Source organism: Felis catus, chromosome B2 (assembly GCF_018350175.1).
Source record: "Felis catus isolate Fca126 chromosome B2, F.catus_Fca126_mat1.0, whole genome shotgun sequence".
Classification (NCBI taxonomy): domain Eukaryota; kingdom Metazoa; phylum Chordata; class Mammalia; order Carnivora; family Felidae; genus Felis; species Felis catus.
In genome coordinates, this window is record NC_058372.1 from 55,651,259 (window position 1) to 55,676,776 (window position 25,518).

Below are 25,518 nucleotides of genomic sequence, written 5' to 3' on the forward strand. Positions count from 1 at the left end.
TCTCTACTGAAAATTAAAATTACATGTGTATATACAGCAGAATCCCATTTCAAATGAATAAATAAGTAACGTGCAGGTGAGGAATAGAGGAAGGAATAGGAAGAGGAATAGAGGAAGAATAGGAAGAGAAAGGAAATCACAAGGAATATAAACTGGGTGCCTGGGTGGCTCAGTCGGATAGGTGTGTAACTTTGGCTCAAGTCATGATCTCGTGGTTCGTGATTTTGAGTCCTGCATAGGGCTGTGCTGATAGCTCAGAGCCTGCAGCTTGCTTCAGAGTCTGTGTCTATCTTTCTCTGTTCCTCCCCTGTACACATTCTGTCTCCCTCTCTCTCTTTCAAAAATAAATAAAGGTTAAAAAAAAAAAAGGCATATAAACCAATCTATTAAAAGAGTGGTCTCTGAGGATTAGGATTATAGATTTTAGATTTTTACATTATATATTTGTATCATACATTCTAATTTTTTTAACCCTGAGTATGAATTACTTTGTTAAAAAAAAGAGAAATATATATATATATATATATATAACATATATATAATATATATATTTCTCTCTTTTATATATATACACACATATACACATATATGTATATATATAAATCTCTATATAAACTCATATATAAATCCCATATATATATGTATATATATATATATATATCAAAATATATATATATCAGAAAACTCCAATTCATTGGCAATTCTGCTATATTCTAAGATACCATTATTTTTACCTGAATGATTTATTTACTAGAAATGAAAAAAGGTCTTTAAGAAGTTAAACCAATTTGTACTTTGGGATTATTGATGATAAAAGGATTCCAGAGAAGTTTCTCTGATGGAATGTGGTATTACTTATTTTAAAAATTAGTGCTTTGGGGCGCCTGGGTGGCTCAGTCAGTTGAGCGACTGACCGGCTCAGGTCATGATGTCATGGTTTGTGAGTTCAAGCCCCACGTCAGGCTCTGTGCTGACAGCTCAGAACCTGGAGCCTGCTTCTGATTCTGTGTCTCCTTCTCTCTCTGCCCCTCCCCCACTCATGCTCTGTCTCTCTCTGTTTCAGAAATAAATAAACATTAAAAATTTTTTTTAAATTAGTCCTTTATAAGAAAGCATAAAGCAGCAGATATGTTCTGAATATTAGTTCTAAATATTATATAGTGGTCAATAAGTCAACTTGTATTCTTAAACCTCCAACAGGCAAGTTGAAAGAAACAGCTTAAAAATTCAGCATTAAGAAGATGATCTTTATGCGACATGTAAATATAATCTTCCTTATTTAAAGACATTAAAACTAGCTCCATTCCAGTCACAGATATTATGCACTGATCTTAGTAAATTCCATTAGTATGTTTATTTCTAATATTAAGGTTTGTATTTTGAAACAGAGAACTTAGACTAATTGGAGACATTTTCTCACCTATTGCCTCCCCTTTATAGCTAAGAATGCAAGATTTTGTGACCAGTAGGTTATATATAAATCCTAATGGTCATTATTTATCTGCCTTAATTAAATGTGATTTTTTTCTTGGCATACTTTTCGGTTTACAGTGGGCATACTGGTTTTGTGATAAAGACAACATTTCTTAACATGGCAATCTGCTGAATAGGTTGGACAGTGCTCTTTCCCTAGTAGTCATCAACTGCCTTTCTTTTGTTTTCTCATGTGCCCATGTACAATTGGGAAAGTGATGAAGGCATTGGGAAGGAAGGGGCAAGATGATATCAGAGAAGGTGAAAAATGTCCTGACGTCAAAAATGGCAGGCTAAGAGACTAGAATATAGGAAATATGGTATACACGTGGTAGGGCAGACAGAGAATGAGACAGAGGGGAGGAAACATTTTCCTACTGATAGAAGTCATCCTGAGAGGCACTGAGGTGACAGAAAATCTATGTCTAGTGCTGACATTTGCTTCCAGAGGCTCTACAAAGATCTGATCTAAGAGTCTCCAAATTTCTCTTGTGAGTAGACCATTCACTGTATCCTCCTGCAAAGTATGAAACATGATGGAACAGAAATGTTAACTAAATTAGTGCTTAGAAGCTCGCTCCCAATTTTTAAGATAGCTCATTCTGCACTTACTTTTTTGATAAAGTCAGATAAGCTGGCTATTGTTAAGGCATCCAGTGGTATATGAATCAGAGAGATTCCTCTCCTGTTTTCTCAACTTGCCCGACTATAAAGTATAAGAGACTGAGATATAAAACAGCGTATTAAGTAGAGTGACCTGTTTTCTCTCACTGTAAGTGATCTTTCAAGTACCAATTAATACTATGTAACGAGACTAGGAAAATTATCTTTCTGGTGAATATGGAAGACTAGTGCCTGCCCGTCAACAAGAACAGGTATTTTACTGTTAACTCAGATATTTTAGTAGGAAACTAGAAATGCTACACATTATACTGGCATCAGGAAATACTTCATTTTAAAATATTTAACAATGAGTGATACCTTCACTTGTGTTAACACATGACCTCATGGATTATACAAAGATATTTCCGATTTGAAACTGACTCTCGTACTTTAAAGCTGAGTCCTGATTTATAGATTGAATAATAAAAGCCTGAAATTGCTTTCTTGCTTATTTAATCATGTGTTTTTTAAAATGTCAAATGGAATCTAGATTATAAATGAATTCATTTGTAGTACCGAAGACAGTAGCCATGCTTTACAACAAATGTGGTATGCTTTCATCTACATTTTTCTATGATGGAATCAGAACTTTTGAAAGAATGACAAGCTTGAGGAAAGATCCAAGTAAAGATGCATTTCAAGTTAAAATATTTTATCATAATCTTTTTTTTAAGTCAATGTTTATCATATTTCTATAGAATAGAAATTATGTTAAGGTTATCAGATTTTAGATTCTCTTTTCAATTAAATTCATTCAAAGTTGGAGATCACCACACCATTTTGGAAAATGTGTGAGTTTTCAAAGTTTGTTTTAAATATTGGCTTTGCTATGTGTTATTAGTGTGACATTAGTTAAACCTCTGGACTTCAACTTCCTGTTCTATAAAATAGGGGTAATCTTGCTGTAAGGATCACAGATGTTTCATGTAAGTTTTTATGTGAGAATGATAGTACCTTGCCTGGAAGATATGCTCAGAAAACACATAAATAGGATATTTTCATCATGTACTACACACTTTTTTTGCAGTAAAGTATTAAACATTCCCATAGAACCTTCAAGAGTAGCAAGTGAATGGAGTTTTCAGTAACAGGTGGTCTCTTGATACTGACACTGGTACCTGACACTCGGCCAACTCAGGTTACTGATCACTGTTCTCTATTCCCTTAAAACCATAAGCAAACCTATACATTTCTTTTTTTTTTAATTTTTAATGTTTATTTATATTTGAGAGAGAGACAGAGTGTGAGCAGGGGACAGGCAGATAGAGAGGGAGACACAGAATCTGAAGCAGGCTATAGGCTCTGAGCTGTCAGCACAGAGCCTGATGTGGGGCTCAAACACACCAACTGTGAGATCATGCATGACCTGAGGCGAAGTCAGACACTTAGCTGACTGAGCCATCCAGGCACCCCAGAAACATATAAACTTCTATATTATGTTAACCAAGAGACATAATGAGAGAGAATGCTGTAGAGTTAAGGGACATTTGTGGTTTTCACAATGGTTTATTTTTAAGTTGAAGAACTAAAGGCACAAGAATAATTTCTTAATAATACAGTTTGAAAACAAACTATTTCCCTGAGAAGAATTCATGGGAACCTTTAACATGTCTTTTGTGTCAAATTTATTTAAAAACTGTTAGTGCTTCAATTGTTATTAAGCTAAATGGCCTTAGTTCCATTAATATACTGAAAATAAAAATGATCTAAATAGTACAAATAAGACCTAAAAGCACTATTTGGTCTCTTAAATTGCATCAGATTGATTCTGATTGAATCATACTTGAGTGTAGTAAAACTTTCTTTGGGACAAATAGCAGGCACAAAGACCTTTCTCCATATTGATGCTATTATTACTATTTATAATATTTTGTTTAGTGTCCAAGCTAGCTACCTTTGGTGTTTTGGTGAGTTCTTACCTGTCATAGGATCATCACTGTTCCAAGAGTTCCAGCATTATCTGAATGATGCTGGAACATACACAGGGATAACTTCAAGCTGCACTTACATGGAATGCACTATCATTTATAAACCTTAATTTGCCATGCAAGTTTATATGACTTGCAGAAGTGAATGTCAGACTTGAGAATGTTTGTATATCAATGGCAAGGTAGCTCTTGCCTGCCATCTTTGGGTGCCAGCACTTTGAAAGTAGTAAGAGCAGACGTGATGTCATGAAGGGATGACGCTGGGATGGGGCATCACTGTGGGATACTGACAAGACAAGAAGGCACCCTTTGGGCACTCTGAACAGTTTCATTCTATCAAAGGTTTCTGCTAAAAGGCCACTAACTCAGGGAAATTATCATTCCCCATTGCTGGAGAAACCTACTATATTCACTTCTGATTATTTTAAGAGTCAAAGTTTGGTGGATGAATTGCTGATTGATCGATTGGAGTCTACTATTAACACATAACTTTATGTGCTAGTTAAAGCCTACTCAAAATGCAGGCTTTTGAAACTCAAAATCAGCTTTCTCACAAATCATGTTTTTTTTGTGCTTTACAAACTCTTACTTTTTAATTCAGCAGCCAAGAATATTCTCTTCTGTTGATCAGCACTGATGTTTCTGCTGTGACAGCCCTGCCCTGAGTTAATGCATTCAGAGATATAGCCTGAATGGTGAGAAAGCCACAGGGTGATGAAACAACAACAGCAATAATAAAAGAATTCCAGTGGACACAAAAACATATTGATTAATATATCAAACTAATAACAGACAGTGACTGGTTTCTCTTTCATCGCTTTACAAGATCAAGCCTATTGTTTGAAAAGGATCAAAGGAGAATGCTGTGCAGGATATCTGGATTAGAGATTCTTTCTCCCCTTGGTTTATAAAAACAGTAACATTTTTAAAGAGGCAAATCAGGTATGGAATGTTACTGAGAAAGGAAATTTCACAATTGTATTCTCTGTTAACTTTTGATCTTTCATTCTGCGGCTTAACAAAGGGACTTGATTAGTTGAAGCACCTGCAGTTTTAAATAGTTATCTTAACAGTTTGAATTTTTAGAAAAGTTCTCCCAGATGAAGAGGCAGTTAGTAATTATAAAAATGACTGAAAAGTGTGGTTTGCCGTGGTTCTTTGGGATACTTTCCTTAGCTCTGATTATTTACTTCAAACCAAAAGTGGCTTCCTTTTATTTTTCACATAAAATCTGAACAATTTAACATAGCACTCAAGGACAGCCACCTGATTTGACCTTACTTTTGTGCCTTCATGAATCTGGATCTCAGGGTCCATTGCTTTCCTTTCAAACGCTTCCTGAACTTTTTGGACTCCATGAAGTTACACAGCCTATTCCCTTCACCAGGTGGCGCTTTGATCCTCATCAATGGACAGGCTACCCCTCTCATCTCAGGGTCCCTTAGTTTCTGTCCTACCTTTAGTCATAAAGATATCTCCAGGCTCTCTCATACTGCTCCTATGGCACTTGTTTAAGGCTACGTGGTATTATAGATATTTGTGTAGTAAAAAGAAGACCAGGCCCAGAAGGAGAAATTTGGGGTTTTACCCCTATTTTAAACGCTATGGCAAGGCCATTTCAATTCTCTGAGCCTCAAGTCAGTCTGTGGATTTCATAACTGCCCTTACATTGTTTTCAGTCTGAGGTTTATTGGCTAAAGTTTTCTACCTGTGCACAGAAATTAAGTCTCAATTTCCTGTAACGCTTTGGATTCAGTAAATATTTGCTGAATCAAATAGAATGGCAGGTGAGAAACAAGAAGTTTATTGACAAGTCCAGTGAAATAACTGGGGAAAATAAGAGCAAGTTTAGTTTTTGTATTTGACTAAATAAATGTTCATGTTAATAAATATTATCTCATTGACAAAAGGTAGGCGAGAGGCTGGTTACGGGGTTCCCTTTCCCACTCCCTCCATCTCAGCCAACAACTCTGATTTCCTTCTCTTAAATGCAGATTAAAGGTTTGAATACTCTTCCTTCATACAATTAGGGAAAGGCAATATACAGTAATTCGTAGCAAAGAAAAAGGCTGAAGATTAACAACTAATTCACGTTTCATTTGACAAGCTTCTGAATAAGCTCAGAAAGCCTTGCCAGGAAAATACCAAGTTAGATCACTTTATTTCAAAGAAGATGAAAATAACTCCATTCCTTCACAACAGTCTCAACCTTTTCAGTATTTCAACAAGTGGCATTTTGTGTCCTAGCTCACTGCCATAGCTCCGTGTTGGTAAAGATTATCTCCCTATTTCGGAGAGGATAAAAAATAAGCTTACCTCTATCCTTCTTAGGCCATCGCATCTGCTATTCAATTATGTGCTCTTTGCTTGTGGATACCTGAAATAGTGAGAAAGAATAAAAAAGGAAAATTAAATATAACTCAACAGCATTTTGTGCAAGGCAAACATTTACAATTTTAATCAATGACAGACACACACTTCATAAAACTATTAGCATGCAACTCTAGCTGCAAAAACTGAACAGCAATATGCCTAAGCTGGTTAGCAGCAAAAAAGTAAACCAATCACATCGACAAAAGCCACCATAAACAAAAAAACTGTATTTAAAAGATGAACAGTTTTGGCATTCGTCCCTACCATCAAGTCTTTTGCTTTCTTTTTCCATCAAAATTTAGATTACGTTTGATGTTAGCAAGAGTTGCATTACTATTATTGTTAATTTTAGTTCTGTTTATTACCTTGAGGGTTATATATTGTAAAATAATTTTGGTGCCTCTAGTTAATGTTAATTAGTTGTTTTAATAGCCTATAGACCTATTTGTTAAGTTTTTGTAGGTTTACTTTTTTAACTATCAGGAACTTAATAACTGAGAATATTTAACATTACTGTTGCATAGGCAAAATTACAGAGTTACTATTAGTGTTACCTGTTTAACGTTTAGTCATCCTTTGAGTCCTGCGACATATTTCCTTAATAATCATCAGCCATCAAGTCTGATAGTCTCAAAAGAAATATCAGCCCTCTAAACTGCCTTCAAGGGCGGTGATATTTAGCACTGAAAATTACAAATAAAGTTTTTGAGGTTGAATAGCAACAACTGGCCAGTGACACTGATGATTTGTTTGTCAAAACAAATTGTTATAAACTACGCAAATGAAGTCCACGCACTCCTTTGAGTGAAAACAATAAAGTGAATCTACGCAATGCTTACATGTTGGATGGGAATATTTAATGTGCGGGGAAACTCAAAGGTTGAAGAACTAGGCATTTAGACAGTGGTAAGTGGTACTCTTACCTCTTTATACTCCATTACTCTTTCTCACGAGAGACATGCTAATGCAAACAAGTCAATCAGAATTTGTGTTTAGCAAGATAAAGCTTAGAGGATAGTTTAAAATCCATTTATTATTCTAAATCCATTTTTTTCCATTAACATGTTATACATTAGTGTTTACTAACCATGATTCATGTAACAGTTTAGTTTGTTAACTTTTAAATTATTTAACAACCATAAGTTATTAATACAGTTTTTAAGTATTACACAAATATCTTAAAACAGGCTTGGGTTCATTTTTGTAATTTTTAAATAGAAAACATTTTAGGCATCTCTTGAAGAAGAAATAAAGCAGGCATTTAAAGCTAGAAAACAAGTAATTCCAAATTTAGTTTTTACAAAAGTTTTCAGCTTTATTGACAAATTATGGCAAACATATTTGACAAATTGTGGTTTCCTATTTAGAGTAGCTTACACATGGAACTTTATGTGTGTGTTTTTTTTTTCTTTTTTAACAAATACAGGTTAAAACACTGAACAAATTCAGTTAGCTACATACATACAGTAGCTGCTTGTTTTCAACTCCATTAAAACAGCATTTAAAATTAAATTTACAAACTTAATATCGAACATCTTCATCTAACTAACAGATATTAAAAGACAGGTTAAAACATCTTATCTACAACTTTATTATCAGCTAGTTCAAAAATCATATTACAGTCTTTTAGCAACCCTAAACAAAGTTTTTGCTAGTTGATTGAGACTCAAAATCTGTTAACAGATTCATGCTCTTTCTTAAGAAAAAAAAAAAAAGGAAAAGAAAAAAAAGAAAAAAAAAAGATTACACACAACAATGAAAAACAACCAGGAGAATATCATCCTACTGAATGGTTTATAGACAGTGCTTGCCAATGTCTTTTTTAGTCCGTTTTGTAAAATAATACTAGTGTCAATGTCACGCCAACAGTATAGGGGGAAATACAAGAAATATATGGGAGAAATCATGAGCAGTTACCCCTAGAATAGGAAAAAAAAAAAAAAAAAGGACTATTACTTGTCTTGTTGCTGTTTATGTGGAGACCACAGGCTATGAATTGTCTTTGAGGTGAGGTCACGGGTGAGAAGGACCTTCAATATCTACCATAGGGGTGCTCCCTGTATCCCCCTCTGGCTGACCTTGGCGGTGGTGCCTTCAGGCTGGAGCGGGTTGTGGTCCATTCTTCTGGTGCTATGAACAAGAGAAAGACAATAACATTCACGTGATTTCACAGTTACCAAAAACAGTCATTTAAGACACAAGAGTTGACCCAGAAAAAGAGAAAAAAAGATCTCAACACTGAAGGCTAAAGTCTTACTATGTTTTCCACATGGTGAGATCATCAAAAAAAGTGTATACTTTGAAATGCAGCCATGTGGAATTAAACTTGCAGGGCGTTCTTCGAAGAAGAGAAAGTTAAAGTCCTTGGATAATTCCACATTTATTAAGTGCAAAATTTTGTGCCACAAAAGAGAAGAGTATCTGTGTAAACCACTCCATATTTTATTCTTTATGCAGGCATCTAAAAGAAAGTGGATATAGGAATCTAGGGGTGCTTAGCCTTTGATTAACTTGAGAAACAACCTGTGAATCTTGAGACACTACAAAACCAAACCAAAAATGACTAATGCCTGTTCTCTGTCTCCCAAACTTAATGATTAGAAAACTACAGGGTGAGACCTGGGGCTTGCTGTTTTCCATTGATCCCCTAGAAGATTCTTAAGTGGTACAGGATGAGATCCTTCTGCTAAACTATCTTAGACAAAGTTAGTGACAGTGGAACAGAGTAAATTTAAGCAGTAAAATCAATAAAGAATATGCTCATGTCAGTTTTTACAAGTACTTTGAAAATAAAGAGGTATTACTATACTAAGAAAACTCCTCATTTACCTGTTAATCAGATTTTCCAGTAACTTTGTGTTCTGGAACCTAGCCAAACAACAACAGCAACAACAACAACAACAACAACAAGAAATAAGATGGCAAGCTTTTGAGTATTGGGGAAAATAGCCTTTGTAAAGTCCATGTTCCCAGAAGAGGAATGTAGGCCTCCCTCAAAGGGCTGGGGACTTAATACTGGGCTCATGATTACTTCTATGTAACTCCTGAAGCTAGGTTATGTCGGTCTTTCAATCCTCATTCAGTTTTCAGTTGAGAGCTGACTTTATGCAAGGAGCTCTGGTGAAAGGAAGTAGGGACATAGAAGGGATTAGTAGAAGGAGACACACTGACATTGACAGCTAATATATAGGATAATGATGGTAATGGACATATCAACTGGAAAGAAACTGCAGATTGAGGCCAACTGATGTAGGGCATGTCCCTACATAGTTCAAGTGACCCTAAGAATATTTTTGTACACAGTTCAGAGAGATTAAGGAAAAGCAGTAAGAAAAATTTAAATTGTACTCACTATACTGTATATAAAACAAAGGAGACTGATATACAATGTAGAACAAGGATTAAAAGCCTATCAACAGGGGCGCCTGGGTGGCGCAGTCGGTTAAGGGTCCGACTTCCGCCAGGTCATCATCTCGCGGTCTGTGAGTCGAGCCCCGCGTTGGGCTCTGGGCTGATGGCTCAGAGCCTGGAGTCTGTTTCGGATTCTGTGTCTCCCTCTCTCTCTGCCCCTCCCCCGTTCATGCTCTGTCTCTCTCTGTCCCAAAAATAAATACACGTTAAAAAAAAAAAATAAAAAGCCTATCAACATAGGAAAAAAATAGCATTTAAATGTTTTTTGGGGGAGATATTTGGCTGAGATCAAGAGTCAGATGCTTAACTGACTGAGCCACCCAGGTGCCCCCAACTCTAATCAGTTTTATTAATGCATTTAATAAAAGGAATATAATACGTTTTGCTTCATTCTGTGCTAGAGTGTTAGAGATCCCTGGGTTGTAGTCTATGGGATTCAGAAACTGAGATAATATAAGTTTCAAGTTTTCCCAGTCCTGGATCCTTTGTCAGATGCTTAATGTTCTTGATAGTTTCTGCAAAATAGTGAAACAACATAAACAGAGTGATAGCAATACCTGCCATAGCTACCTTAGATTTGTCAGAACTTTTAAACTGACATAATCTTGAGAACCGGCCCCAGGGCACATTAAGTATTTAATAAGAACTTATTGATTTAGGTGTACTTGATTTTATCTAAAGCTCTAGGGAAGCTAATGTATGGGCTAAAACCTTTCATTTCCTAACTTTTGGCTAACGTTAAAATGGGGAGTGTCGCTATTCACTGTTGTATCCTCAGTGCCTGGAAAAAGTGCCGTGCCTAGTAGGGGTTGAACACAATGAAAGATGGCATGAAAGACAGGATGAATGAATGAATAAACAGAGGATGTATGAGGCAGAAAAAGCTCCTGATGACAACCTTACAAACATAATATTTGAGCTGAAAACATTTGATATTAATATGAAAAGCTTTAGAACTAGAAATATTAAATATTTTGGAGTTAAAGTCAGACTTCTTACTCAAGAGGGTCAGGTAGCTAAATAGCAAAAGTATTTTGTGACTGGATTCCATAAAAAATGATAGTAGAATCCCATTACAAAAAAGTATAAAAGCATGTGTCATTGTACAAAAATATGCTCTTTTAATTCTCTGTATGTAAGTTCGTACTGTTCTTTCTTCCTTGCTGAAGTCTTGGAAGGGGAAATACTGTTAGTCTAGGACAACTGTGACCAGAAAGGCAGCCAAAATGACTTCCTACATAAATCAAAGTTTTAGATTCTCTGAGATTCCTTCCCATTAACAGAGAAATCAGGATATATTTCACTTAATTCATGTTCTAATAGTGAATTGAGATCAGGAAAGGTATTATTTCTATTTGTGCCAAATTTCCTTGGTCTACATTTTTTTTCTAATATCAGAATGTTTATAGATGGCCAAATGTTTACAATCACCTGATAATACAAGCCAGCCTCTTTTAGTGAAGTTATGTTCTTTGAATCTGGACTGGAGAGCACCGACTCAACTTTATCATCATGTAGTGTGTCATTGAGCCTTACAGAGTCAGCCAGTCCCCTCGTTGCCTACCATTGGATTTCTTCACTGCAAGTATCAGAGATAGAAGTGATGCTTAGACATCTAAAGAGATTCTAATGTGAGGCCACCATAGAACCTTGCACATGGAAAAGAACCAAGCATAGGAAGAGACAAATCATTGTAAGGTTTTTATGATGGGAATTCTCTAAAATTTGAAGTATAAAGAAAGGCCCAAGAATAGACTTAGAAATTGCTTGTCTTTCTTTGGGTTCTACTATTCTGCAGACAAGATGGACTTAAAATATTTAGAGATTCATACAAATTTTGGAGTCCTTGCCAGTGGTTTCTATTCCCATGATATGGTCTAGGATGCCATTTTAAATATAACACAGACAATGAAACTTAGAGGTAATCTTTCTTTGTCCTTTTGGAAAATAATAAAGGATGTAAGATGCTCTCAGTATCAGGATCATTGTCATATGAGAAGCACTAGCTAGACTATGGATGTGAATGAGCAATTAGATAACAAATAATTCCTCAGAGAATGTGCAAAATAGCTGCCTAACAAGTTGAAATTACTGGAATGGTTTACCGAATTGGGGATGTGGAAATAGGAAATGAAGATATGAGAAATAAGCTTCAGTGACTTGATCAAACTCCCACCATTTCTAGGCTTACCAATTCAGATTTTAATGTACCATACAGTATATGAAATAAAGAGGGAAGGAGACAAAGCATTCATGAAATAATTTTTTTTCTTTACTAAAGATCTCCTATATGCTAGTCATTGTACTGAGCCCTGAGTATGAGGATACTTTAAGGAGCCCTGAGTATAAGGATCTCTTTAGGAGATCACAGGACAAAACTAGTATGAAATTTCATAGATTATAGTACATTTATAGTTGAAGAGAATGCTGGGGAAGGCCTAGAGGAGAGAGAGCTACTAATTTTCATTATTCAGTTGAACTTGGATTGAGCTCTAACATCTAATCATCTCAAAGAAGTAATTTTCTGAGCAAATATACAGAGTAACTAAAAATTGAGGTACTGTTTAACCTATTTAAGAGAACTCACCTTCTTTGAAGACTTTCTTATGTTAATTATTTTGTATCACCTGGCCTTGTTTCTTAAACTGGATTCTAAGATCTAGGAGGGGAGAGACCTTCTGTTGTGGTAGATACATAGGAAGAACACCGTAAGTATCTGTAAGCTACATTTAAACAGATGATGTTACTAACCAAGAAGGATTTTAAAATCAATTCTGTAAAATAAGTAAAACAGAATTCTTACAGACACATTGTTAGCAATTAGGGGATAGTGTTGCATATATTTGAAATATATTAATATATCTTTTAAAAATTACTTCACCTCTGTTCTTTTAATTTAGACTGATTTTTTCCCCCAGTTGAGTCAAGTCTTACAGAATTCCATAGAATGCATCTCCATTGCATGCTAATAAGCATCATTGAGGAATATTATACTTTGATAAAGGGGTGTAAATTACCCAGGTAACTCTTCTTGTGCTTTCCATGTTATTCTAGTGACTTCAAAAGCTTCTGCATCTCAAATATTCTGCTTTTAGCAGAATCAGATTTATTAAGTAGTGTGCATTTCTTTTTTTATTTTTATTTAAAAAAAAATTTAACGTTTTATTTATTTTTGAGACAGAGACAGAGCATGAACGGGGGAGGGGCAGAGAGAGGGGGAGACACAGAATGGAAGCAGGCTCCAGGCTCTGAGCCATCAGCCCAGAGCCCGACGCGGGGCTCGAACTCACCGACCGCGAGATCGTGACCTGAGCTGAAGTCGGATGCTCAACCGACAGAGCCACCCAGGCGCCCCAGTGGTGTGCATTTCTAAATGTGCTCTCATTCCTGCCCTGAGACCACCTAGTTTGGGGAGCATTGAGAGCAGGAAAGAAAAATCTGGATGATATTTAAAGCTACAAAGCTGTGTTCTCTGTTCCAGAGATGCTATCAATATTGAGTTTAGGTTCTTGGTGGGGAAATTGAAGCATTGGAACAAGGCACCAATTTAGGAAAAGTCAGCATCATTTAAGTACCTGGAAAGCAAACTTTTAATGTTTATTTTTACAGAAGTAGGTTTAAAATGCCACCCTCAGAGTACATTAACTTTAGGAATCATTTAGAAAGGATATAGAATATCATGGAGATTATTGAGAGCACTGATTTTATGCTCACAGTTTGCTAGACCCTACATAGCTAGTTGTTTATAGTTCTGATATCTTAAAAAGAACCTAAATTTTTTTTAACTCACCACATTAACATACCATACCATACCATACCATAACATAAATAAGGGGTGTCTGGGTGGCTCAGTCGGGTTAAGCATCTGACTCTTGATTTCAGCTCAGATCACGATCCCAGGGTTGTGGGATCAAGCCCCGTGTCGGACTCTGTGCTGACTGGGGAGCCTGTTTAAGATTCTCTCTTACTCTTGTTGTCGCTCTCACTCTCTCTTGCTCTCTCTCAAAATAAAGCCAATAACACAACACCAACAACAACACCCCCCAAAATCAAAATAAAAATAACTCACCACAACAAAAAGGGAGAGCTCATGCTATTTATTTTTAGTATACTAGAAACCAGTATGTAAAAACCACAAGGAAAGTGGGAAATCTAATTTCTATTATTACAAACCACTGGCGTCTGGTTTGCCAGTCACATAAGAACATTACAAGGTTGATTAAAATTCACCTGGCTCTAAGCCACTCCATTTGTTGGTCTCAGTTAAATTTCTCATATTTCTCTAAGGCATATCTTTCTACTTAAAAGCACCTTTTGAATATATTCTTACATGTTTTGTTATTGCTATTTATTCCCAAAGAGAATATGCTAGATTAGATGTTTTGTTCTTGTAACTCACTATAACAATGTGCATTTTCTTTAATTTTTAAATACCTATCCTTTTAAAAAAAATTGAGATATTCCCTGTCATCACATCTTCCAAGGGCCAAATACAGTGTGGGGCATTTTATGTGTATTATTAGCAAATCCTCACAACTTCCTGTAAGGTATGTGCCAACGTTGTCTTCCTTTTAAAGATGAGAAAATTATAGCTCAGGAAGTTTGTCTGGAAGACCCAGAATTTTTATCTATAATCATCTTACCATTTTCTACCACTGCCTTCATCTGAAAGAAGCTCCTGGCTTCCACTTCCTTTCTCCTTTTCTTGCCTAGGAAATAGGACTTCATTTATTCTAATCCCCTTGATTTACTTTATAACTAGTGGTTCCTACAACAAATTATTAGCTAAATGAGTGAGAGCATAGCTTTAATTTTGTTAACAAGAGTGTGGGCTGCTTGAACTGAATTTGTTAAGGTGCCAATCTAGGTGTTCATTCCTCTAACATAGAAAGCATGTCTGCTCTGCCCTGAGCATTTTAAAATATTAATGAAACGTTGGCACCTAATGGTTCAACAATTTTATCTACATAGTTTGTATTGCCACCATGTGTAATGGCAGAGTTTATTGTTACAAAATACAGAGGGTAAAATATTATAGTGCAGAAGGGGAAATATGGGTGACCAGCATCTGTTTTCACAGATGAACATACTGAATTATGTTCTAAGAAGAGTTAACTTTGAGTTCACCATCAGTTACGCTCTCAGGAAATTCAGTCAGCTTCTGAGAAGCATTTACAGCTTTTATCACTATTTCAAATTTTTAATTAGATATTCCCTGTTAGAAAAAAGTAACACTTGGAATATTCCATCTAGAGAGTATCAGAGGGCTGGGCCTTTCTAAGCACTCTCTTCTCAACTCCAGAGTTTTATGATGCACATGGCAGGCACTTGGTAATTATTTATTGAATAAATTAATTCTACTTAAATATTTTACACCTTCATTTGTACCCATAAAAGAAGCCATAGCCTTCCCTCAGATCTCTTCACTTCGAATGGGAGTCTCAGGGCTCTCTAGCCAGGTCTGCATTTGAATTCTGGTTCTGCGTCTACTTGAAAGACTTTTTTGGCAGGTGGTAAGTTTCTTAATCTGCATACGGATGATACATTTTAATTTTTTTTTTCAACGTTTATTTTTGGGACAGAGAGAGACAGAGCATGAATGGGGGAGGGGCAGAGAGAGAGGGAGACACAGAATCGGAAACAGGCTCCAGGCTCCGAGCCATCAGCCCAGAGCCTGACGCGGGGCTCGAACTCTCGGACCGCGAGATCATGACCCGGGCTGAAGTCGGACGCTTAACCGACTGCGCCACCCAGGCGCCCCCGGATGATACATTTTAATTGTCACAGACCATTCTGAGCTTCTGACATGTATATCTAACTGCCCGAGGGGCATCTCCTCAGGTGTTTCAAAGTCAGTGTTTCCCAAAACTAAACTCATCTTTTTCTCCAAATACTTAATGCTCTTCCCAAGTTTTGTATTGCAGAGACTGATGCTACCACCTACAACTTGTCTAGTTACTCATCAAAACCCTTGGCATCCTCTCACCTTTTCTCAATCTAATCAATCATCAAGCTTTGTCTTTTCTTCCTTAATGTGTATTATTATATTTTCTTCCTTAATATGCATTTAACTCATCCATCTCTTTCCATCCCTACCAACCCTATTCCATGCCAAGCCATTCTCATCTTTGCCCAGAGTGGTCATCTACCTAGTTAACCTAGTTATATCTTTTGGGTTTTTCCATGATTTTAAATGTGTGTGTGTGTGTGTGTGTGTGTGTGTGTGTGTGTGTGTGTATATATATATATGTCTACACACACAATATGATGTGATATTTTGTAATATGTTATACATAGGTATATCTTTGTGTGTGTAGACACACACACACACACACACACACACACACACACACACACACACATTCCCCTAATGTGTGTATGTGTACATTCCTACTCTTCTTCACCTTCTAGCCAGAGGGACTTTTCTTAGTACAAATGATGAGGCCTGCCTGGTCAATTGCTCTTGTAGCACACTCAAGGTCAAGTCCAAATTCCTTAGCAAGGAATTCCATGCACAGTCTAGCATGATCTGATCCTTGATTTTAGAGCATTGGAGTTGATGACTTTGATGATCAACTAAAGTACAGGTATTCTACAGTATTCATTGAAAAAAATGTCTTGGGTCTTGAAATACAATGAGTGTTGTTGGTATAGTTAAGATTTTAAACTCTTTTTCTCAAAAGGAAGGGCATCTTGTTGTTGCATGGAAATGGACCAATTAGGGGAAGAAACCAGTAGAACAAACCAATCAAAGGTTTCAAGTATAAGACACAAACTTTAGATACCTGTTGTATTTCAGCAAATTAATGATTTCATTTTGCTTAATATGTTGAGAAAAAACTTATATTTCCCTTAGCAACTAGTAAATATTTATAGATTAGTTTTTTTATTGCTTATTTTGATTCATCCTAAGAATGATAATGATGATTTCTGGTAGTGATCCCACACGCCAGAGATGGGCTGGGTGTTTTGGGGCTTCTTAAAAGCTTCTCTTAGCTACTGGGGAACTTCTCCTAAATACCAATAGTTCCTCGAAAACAGTGCAATTCATTTTAGTCTTTGAAGAAGCTCTTAGGTGAAGTCCCTAAGTGATTTTTGAAAGCAGGTGTTTTCCATTGCCCACGTGGAAGATGAAACAGATAAGTAAACTGACTCCAAAGTCCATTTGTTGATATAAAAATATGAATTTTTAAAATGTAGTACATACTGAAAATATGCATAGGGGCACCTGGGTGGCTCAGTCAGTTAAGCGTCTGACTTCAGCTCAGGTCATGATCTCATGGTTCTTGAGTTTAAGCCTCACCCTGGGCCCTGTGCCGACAGCTCAGAGCCTAGAGCCTGTTTCACATTCTTTCTCTCTCTCTCTCTGCCCCTCCCTTGCTCACATTCTCTCTTTCTCAAAAATAAACACTAAAAATGAAAAATAGAAGAGAAAAAATATGCAAAATATTCCAAAATGGAAGGTACAGAAAAAAAATGGTGGCTGATAATTGGACACAACGTAGAATCTTTTGTGACTTGAGTTTTAAAAAATACTTTTACTGTTGTGAAATAAAATCCTGAATCAATCAAAAGTCTGCAGAATTCAGCCACTTATGAAAAATAATGGAAGGATAAGAATGATGATACAAAATACTATTTTATGATTCTCTTCTCTAAGAATTCCAATAATGCCCTCAACTCAGTGAAGAAGGTACGCTAGGTAGCATAGCTTCATAGACAAAGAAACTGAATTTGTAACAGTTTTGATTGCCTTACTCCCCTCACATCTGTCATTTCTATACTTGAGAAGAGAAATGAGCCCAGAGTATATTCTTAGACCAACACCAAGTTATGGGAGTTACAGAATACCAGGTTTTAAGCTCAGCAAAATGTTGACAGTGACCAGCTCTGACTCTGCTTTCCTCTCAGCATGCCTCTGCCTGCTTTCCCAGGTGGGTGCTCACGTTGTTACCACCACCCTCTCCCTCCGGAAACAAACATTTTGGCTGCCCTTTGTCCCTGGTTACGGTGAAGTTAAGTCTAAACTCTGGAATGTCCTGGAGTGATGGGAAGGTCTTTGTTATCAGTGGTGGCTCCTCAAACCACACAGGATAGTTCATGCTAATGAGATGACTCAGGATGTGGGCTGGTCCCACTTGAAAGACCAACCAGGAGGTTAGAGGTTTTGGGCATTAACCAAGTGATATCAGCCCAATCTGGAGAGAAAAGGAGGCAGGAGTTGGAGATGATTCAGGCATTCATGCTGCATCATGGAGCTATAATGAAAACTCTGGGCACTGAGGTTTTCAAGAGCTTGGCGATACGTTGTGTGTTGTTACACATCAGTATGCCAGGAGGGATAGTGCCATCCTGAAGACTTTCAAAGCTTCATATTTGGGATTCACCCAGGCCCTGCTCTATGTATCTCTCTCTTTGCCTCCTCCTGCTTTCTTTCCTTTTGCTCCAATAAAATTAATTGTAAGTTAGAGCCCTTTCTTTACAGAAGCCCTTTACTTCTGTGAGTCATTCTGAAAAATTATCAAACCCAAGGGGGTAGTGGGAACTCCAAATCTATAGCCAAATGGTCAGAAGAGAAGGTGGTCTAGAGTCTCCCAAATGTGTGACTGGAGTGTGAAGTAGGGGCAGTTTTGTGGACACTTGTGCCCTTAACTTGTGACATTTGGGCTAACTCTAAGCACTCACCCTAATTTCTTTGTTTGCTCTCCCCAGTCTTCTCAGCAGCCAAATCCTACCTAGCTCTTGGCCCATAACTGGACCTATCCCTGCTGGAATTTCCAAATGCTAATGGCCTCCAGGGGTATCTGTCTATCTTCTGCTGCTGTACTCCCCTGATCACAAGGGGATTTCTGGAATCTTCCTGCACAGTTGCCAGGCTCCAGAGAAACTGACCTAAGTGTTCTAGATCCATCCTCCCCATCCCCTGGCATATTTTGTTACCAGCAGAACTAAAGGTTTGACAAGATCTTCATATGGTTAGGTCATTTACAAAAAGACACTGATATTAGTCATCAATAATCATAATTATATTTTCAACTGGCATACTTTTTTCAGCATATATATAAGTTCCCACTGAATCATTCAATAAATTATGACATATTTGATAAATGTATGTTACACATGTATTTCAGGACAAGGTGTCCTGGTCTTTTTAAAATTCATATCCTCTTTTAATAAACATAAAAATCTCCCCAAACTGTGGAAATTTATTATAAAGACCCCCTAAGGTGGTAGGCCTCTAGTATATTTTTTTCTTTGCTAGTGTATTTCTAAGAAAATGTTTTCCCAGCTTTATATTTTGTATTCTGTACTTTGTGTTTTAAAAACAGCTCGTTTTGTATATTCTAAATGAAAATCTATGTCATATTGAATATACTTTTTGTACATGATCTGTTCACCCCAAGATTCTGACAATAAATCACTCAACTCCTCCCTCCCCATCAGTTAAAATGATTGCCCCATTAGCTCAGCAGAAAAGAAAGTGATAAAAGAACTTTCCTATGGCTTGGTTTATTGTCTCAACAAGAGAATTGTTGGGTGCTTGTGGGCTATAATTTTTTGTGGACTCTCTATCTGTTGGGTGTATTTTAGACAACGTCAAGTTTAAGATTTAACTGTTCAGCACACCATTGTTCAAAAAAAGGACAAATTCTATTTTCCATTACTTAAACTTACAGCTTTTTTTTTTTAAAGTGAACTGAAAATGTCAGGTCCTATAACACAATATTTGCTTTTAAAGTACCCAGTGTTCTAAAGGCAGCCTGTGCATAACTTGTGTGGTGCCTTTAAGGATGCAAGTGCCTGGCACAGTTTTGACCATTCATATTAAGATCATTGGCTACTTTTCATCAAGTTCCCATGTATGTATCTAAAACTTATTCTCAACTTTAGCTTCGGATAGGACCACTGAGACCACTATTCAACTGATGCCCAGTTCTTATGTCCAAAACTGTGATGGAGCTGATCTTGGGTAGTAACTGGGCTTTGGTATTTTTTTCAAGGTTCACCAGGTGATTCTAAAATCTGTAATTAATCTCATAGAATCTCATGCATTGTGAGTTCGAGCTCCACATTGGGGTCTAGGCTGAGGGTGTGGAGCCTGCTTGGGATTTTCTCTCTCTCTCTCTCTCTCTCTCTCTCTCTCTCTCTCTCTCTCTCTCCCTCTCCCTCTCCCTCTCCCTCTCTCTCTGCCCCTGTCCTGTTTACTGTCTCTCTCTTTCAAAATAAATAAGTAAACATAAAAAATACTTTAGAAGCGCCATTTCATTAATCTTTTTGGTTAAAAATAGAGTTTAAAAATCTATATTAAAAGTTAAATAGAATAAATAACAGTGGTATTTTTCTCAGTAGCCTATCATGTAGCAATTTCAATATTAATAAGTCCTAGGAAAAATAAATTGGTTGTATACATTAGTTTTTAAAATGTCTGGTAAATTCTTGCCCATATTAAGGAACTCATCTTCATTTGTAAAATCAATTTCCTCAAATTTATATTTCCACTTACTCTTAAAAATGGACAGTCTTTGTTCTTGAATCACATGGATGGCATGATTGCCAGTTAGCTTCATTTTCTTTTGCTGTTTTCACAGATAAATCAATTCAGGGCTTATTTTCATACTGGGATAATAATCATTCCTGCCTCTGAACACAAAATGGGTTTTGTGTTCTGCAATCGTCTTGAAGTGAGGCACTCAAATACCCTAGAATATAGCACAAAATTCTTTTTGCTTTCATTCATTTCAAGACAGTGTATTAATATTATCCTCCTTGCTTCCACACAGCTGTCATCTTAAATGCCACTAAAGAATGGATGCATAATTAGCTCTTCAGTTCATACATTAAATACATTTTAATAAACAGTTCTTTTCTCTGAGAAGAGAATCTTGCCGTCCATTCTTAGCTGTCATTCTCAGAGAGAATTTAGAGAATGTTTCCTATGTGAAACATTGTTTAGCCAAGCTAATCTATGCACTATATTTAAAATGCACCCTTACTGAATTATGAACTATTCAGACTTAACCAAAACAATTATAATGACTCTGATAAGTTAGGAAATATTTTTAAAATGAAGAAACTGATTTGGATTCCTGTAAGTCAAATATTTGTGATCCAAAGTAAATTCAAGTTATCAGAAACCTAATATTTAAATATTAATTTAATAATAATTAAAGATCAATGAAATGTTTAATACACATGAAAACATTAAATATTAAATATAATAAATAATATATGTTGTATTTTAGTACTCACGTTGAAAAGATTTAATATTTAAAATTTTATATTTATAGTGTTACCAGAAAAGAGTTTAATCATTAATATTAAATTGTATGCAAATATCTTAAATAATCTAACTGTGATGAAGTCCAAAAGGATGCATGTTTTTCTCTGAAGTCAACATATTTGCCACTTCAACATGAATTATGGGCCTGAAAGACACAAATATAATTTTAATCTGGTGATGCACACAATTTATGAAGATTCAGAGTGAAGCATCACACTGAATGATTGGATTTTTACTTCCAGTGGTTTATTTCAAATCATTTCTAAAGGAATCCTAAATGAGAGATTCCATCTGTGAGTCTTTTGAATGCAGGATCCAATTATCCTGAAGAACATTCCTTCCTCCTTTCCCAAAGCTGTTTACCACACAGGTCTTTCCACCAATCTAGCAGGAGAGGCAACTGATTCTGAGCCTCCTCACTTACAGTCCAAATCTGCAGCGTTGCCAGGAAAGTGAGAAGCGGGGCTATTTATTTTATAAAAAATACAGACTTCCCATTGAGATTTAATATCTGTACCAATGATACAATCAAACTGTAACAGAGAGAAATTACTAATTCAGAAAGGAATTGAACAAATCAGTGGAGATGCAAGGTTTAAGTGTTACTGATTTAAGTCTGTGCACAACTCATTAAAGGTCAGCTATAAATGGATATGAGTTAATATGTAAGGTATGGAAAATTAATGAAAAAACATCAACCAATCTGTATTTGAGATGAATAGGTCCTCAAATAACTGTTCCACATGCATATTTAAATTTTATCATCTGCCCATTTGGATATGATAGGATAAGCAACCTATCAGCAAGAAACTTGTACTTGAAGCTCCCTTTGTGTAATAAGCTAACACTAAAATCTGGATGTGTATAATGCATGTTAATTTATTAATTAGACTTTAAGATTATGATGCTGAGCGCTTACTATTTCTCAGCTTTTGACTTGGCCCTTTTACTATTGTCTATAGAAGATATGAGCGTATGCGAATTCTCAAAATTTAAATCTCATTACTATATGAGATAGTAATAATATGGATAGACTGCAAGTATTTTCTTTATTTCCTGGTTATACAAAAGCAGGATCATTTTCAACTGATCATAGTAGTGGTTAATTCTGATACTGCATGTGAAAGTATATTAAATTGTGCATTTTGTCAAGGTATAATTGTAATGATTCAGAACTGAAAACAAACTATTTAATGATAGGAAAATCTTAAAAGAATTTTTATTAAGTATCCTATTTTGTGTTCTCTTTTTAAATGTGTATCATGATGGATTAAAAAACTGGCAAAATATATAACAAAAAGTAAAGAATGAATATAGTAGTGTAATTCAGGATGGTTTGAAAATTTCTGTCTTTTTCAAAACTAACTTTCTATAGTGGAAGTGTATTACTTTTAGAATAAGAAAAAAAAATAACTTATTTGTTAGGTTAATCAGACCTATGTATCTGCTTAGATTTCTGAACACCTGTGGCAAAAAAAAAAAAAAAAACCCACAAAATCTAGAAAAATAAAATCAATTTCACATGTGCATCATTTAAAACAGAATTGCTTTTGTTTAGAGTCTCTGATCCCCCTTCTGTGGCCTAATGTATACCAGAGATAGGTTGTAGTGAGCTGAGAGGGTTATGGGGTTGTGGAATGGACCTTGGACAGCTTGAATCCTGGCTTGTGAGCAGCTCCTCCTTCAGTTCCACTGCACTGCACACATATCATTTTCTATGAGATCTACACCAGGAAAGAAGGTTGCAACATATTAGCTAGATTTCTTTGCTTCAGCCCCTGGGATATCACTTCTGACCTCAATAAAATAACTAAACTCTCCTGAACAATTATCCTTCTGACATGAAAATCAAGAAGCACTTCCTAAATTAGAATGCATAGAGTGTTGACATACCAACATTTTCAAGCAAAGAATAAAAACACCTTGAATGTGAAGTTTATTCTTGAATTAATGCTTGCTCAGTAATGTCACAATATGGCAACAGATCCTAGTGGTCAAAGAAAAAATCATGGCCCTAAACATCAGTCTGTTTTTAGGCACATGTATATACGTAATCTTCAAATGCTAAGAATATGGTCAATTTAGCTGACATTTTAGTTAATAAAATAGGTTAGGTTATTATGTAAAAATTCCTACTTAATAACTTTCTTACTCTGTCCAGTCAAATCCTTTTCTGCCTTTTCTTCATTACTTCATTAAAAAATAATTTATCAACTGTTTCTATGTGCTGAGAATTGGTTATGGGTAAATTGTAATTTGACCCAGGATGAAATCTAGTGCTTTTGGGTAGGTGTAGCTTTTTAAATAAAAGGGGTTGTCTTGAGACTTTGCTGCAGAAGAATCAAATAACCAAGAAAGAATCATGTAAGACCTATCGGTTACAGAGGTGAGCCCCACTCTCCTGACCATGGCCCCCTTCGTGTCCCTTATAAGATCTGAGAAGCAATAGTTTGTGTTCACACCTTTTCTCTACTACCTTACATGGTGGTAACATTTTAACATGTAAATAACTGAGAAAGAGAAAACCCATCTCCTATTACCCAACTACACCGTCAGATTCATCCCTGCCATTGATTTTACTACATGTAATTCCATAAAATAAAGCTCATAGGTGTGATTTTCTTCAAATTGTTGTGCTAAGTATAAAAAGCAATGACTGTATTTTGCAATGAAGATTCCATTTTTAAAAAAAGTGATTTATAAATAATAATGTAAGTGTGAAGAGATTGTTCACTACAGTATCTCCAGAATTGAGAACAATGGCTTACACGTGTTAGCCACTAAATAAATATTTGTTACATAAATAATGTTCTCTGACGTTCTCTTGTATCATATGGTTTATAATCTGGTGCATTTTTTTAAGTTTATTTATTTATTTAAAGAGAGAGAGCTCACACAAGCAGGGAGGGGCAGAGGGAGAGAGAGAATCCCAAGAGACTCTGTGCTGTCAGCACAGAGCCCAGTGTGGGGCTTGATCCCATGAACTGTGAGATCATGACCTGAAATGAGATCAAGAGTCAGATGCTTGACCGAACAAGGCACCTAGGCACCCCAATATGGCACGAGTTTTTATATGTACCCATCTGTTTCTCAACAGTAAACAGTAGGAACTGAGGAAGGAAAACGTCTATTGTGTACAACATCATGTTCCTACAGCCTGGTGATACCTATATGCACAAAGTTGAATGAATTAAAGAAAGGCCCATGCTGTATCTTATTCATCTATCATCCTTAGTAACTAATTATACAAGGCATATGGCTTGATTCCTATTTGATTAAGAATATGCTTGGAACAATGCAGAGTGACTTATTGCTCTGTTGAACTAAGCAAATGCTGTACCAACTGAGCCAGACCTGTGCAAACTTGTCTATCACTTATTTTTTCTGTGAAATAATTTCTGAAAATATGTTTAAGTTATTTTGGAGAATATGCCTGTCTCTCACAGCAGGGAGATTAGGTTCATTTGGTGCTGGAGAAGCTGGAATCTGAGAGAGAGTGAGCCTAGTGCTCATTTTAGACTAATTATTTTCGTGTAAAATACTGTAGACAACCTTAGATTAGTGGGAGAGCAGCTGGAAGGATTTAGAGAAATCTCACTGAGCTCAATTCCCTTCCTTTAACACAAAGTCAGGTTTAAAGTAGCAGATCCTGTTCTTTCTCACTAGGTCGACTGAACTCTGCCCCCCACTTCCCAACAACAAAATCAGACACACTTGAATTCACATTCTTGCTCTGTCGTTTGCTAATTGTTTAACTCAGGCAAGTTACTTACTGCTCTGAGCCTTAGTCCCTTATTTATTTGTCAAATGCAGATGGCAACAGGAGTGTGTACCCTGTATGTGTCTAATGGGGACTAGATTCTATAGATATACATATAATGTTGAAGGAGGATTATTTCTGTTATCTCTAATCCTCGTTATAAATTGCTCAGTACAGAGACATAATAGGTAGGTACTTCATGTATGGTAGCAGCAATTAATAGCGTTCCAGCCACCGATGAGAATATAAAAACCGAAGTCGAGCCTCACGGCTGTACTCTCATATCGGCTTAACCTCTGTTGTTCCGTTTCCTCATTATAAAATGGAGCTCAAAACACTTAATAGTTCAACTTATTATGAAAAAATAAATGATAAAATATATGTATGTAATCAGCTTATGAATGGCAATCATTGTGGGGGTGCTTTATTTTTCTACTATTTCTGAGCTTGGCCTCATGATTGCCTTAGAGAAGTGAGTCTATTTGGTAACTCTAGTTCCAAGGAGGGTGCACCTCCTCCTTTCCTCCTGAGCTCTGGACCTTCCCTTCCGCATCTTTATGGAGCACCGCACCTTCATAATGTGGAGCCCCAACACAGAGGCAACATTCATGATCTCTTTTACTGCTCCC

General features: G+C 36.2%; 1 protein-coding gene and 1 long non-coding RNA gene across 21 annotated transcripts in view; one reads left to right on the top strand and one right to left on the bottom strand.

Moving 5' to 3' along the window:
* The window catches only part of LOC109500179, a 522,281-nt gene that overhangs the window by 481,822 nt on the left and 14,941 nt on the right, over positions 1–25,518 (top strand). The gene's annotated exons all lie outside the window — the stretch shown is intronic.
* Positions 1–25,518, bottom strand: part of KHDRBS2 (KH RNA binding domain containing, signal transduction associated 2) — a 610,124-nt gene that overhangs the window by 19,708 nt on the left and 564,898 nt on the right. For 5 of the 16 annotated variants that reach the window (XR_006597864.1, XR_006597860.1, XR_006597858.1 and 2 more), the window contains 2 exons: positions 8,394–8,567; positions 6,381–6,441 (listed from right to left, as the gene is read on the bottom strand). Coding sequence is in view for 6 of the 16 variants with exons in the window: in XM_019830780.3 (XP_019686339.1) it covers positions 8,470–8,567 (98 nt within the window). In the remaining 10 variants the exon portion in view is untranslated. Of the gene's footprint in view, positions 1–3,475; positions 4,753–6,380; positions 6,442–7,452; positions 8,568–25,518 lie in introns of those variants that run through there. The other 11 variants (XR_006597866.1, XR_006597865.1, XR_006597863.1 and 8 more) reach the window with 5 other exon arrangements.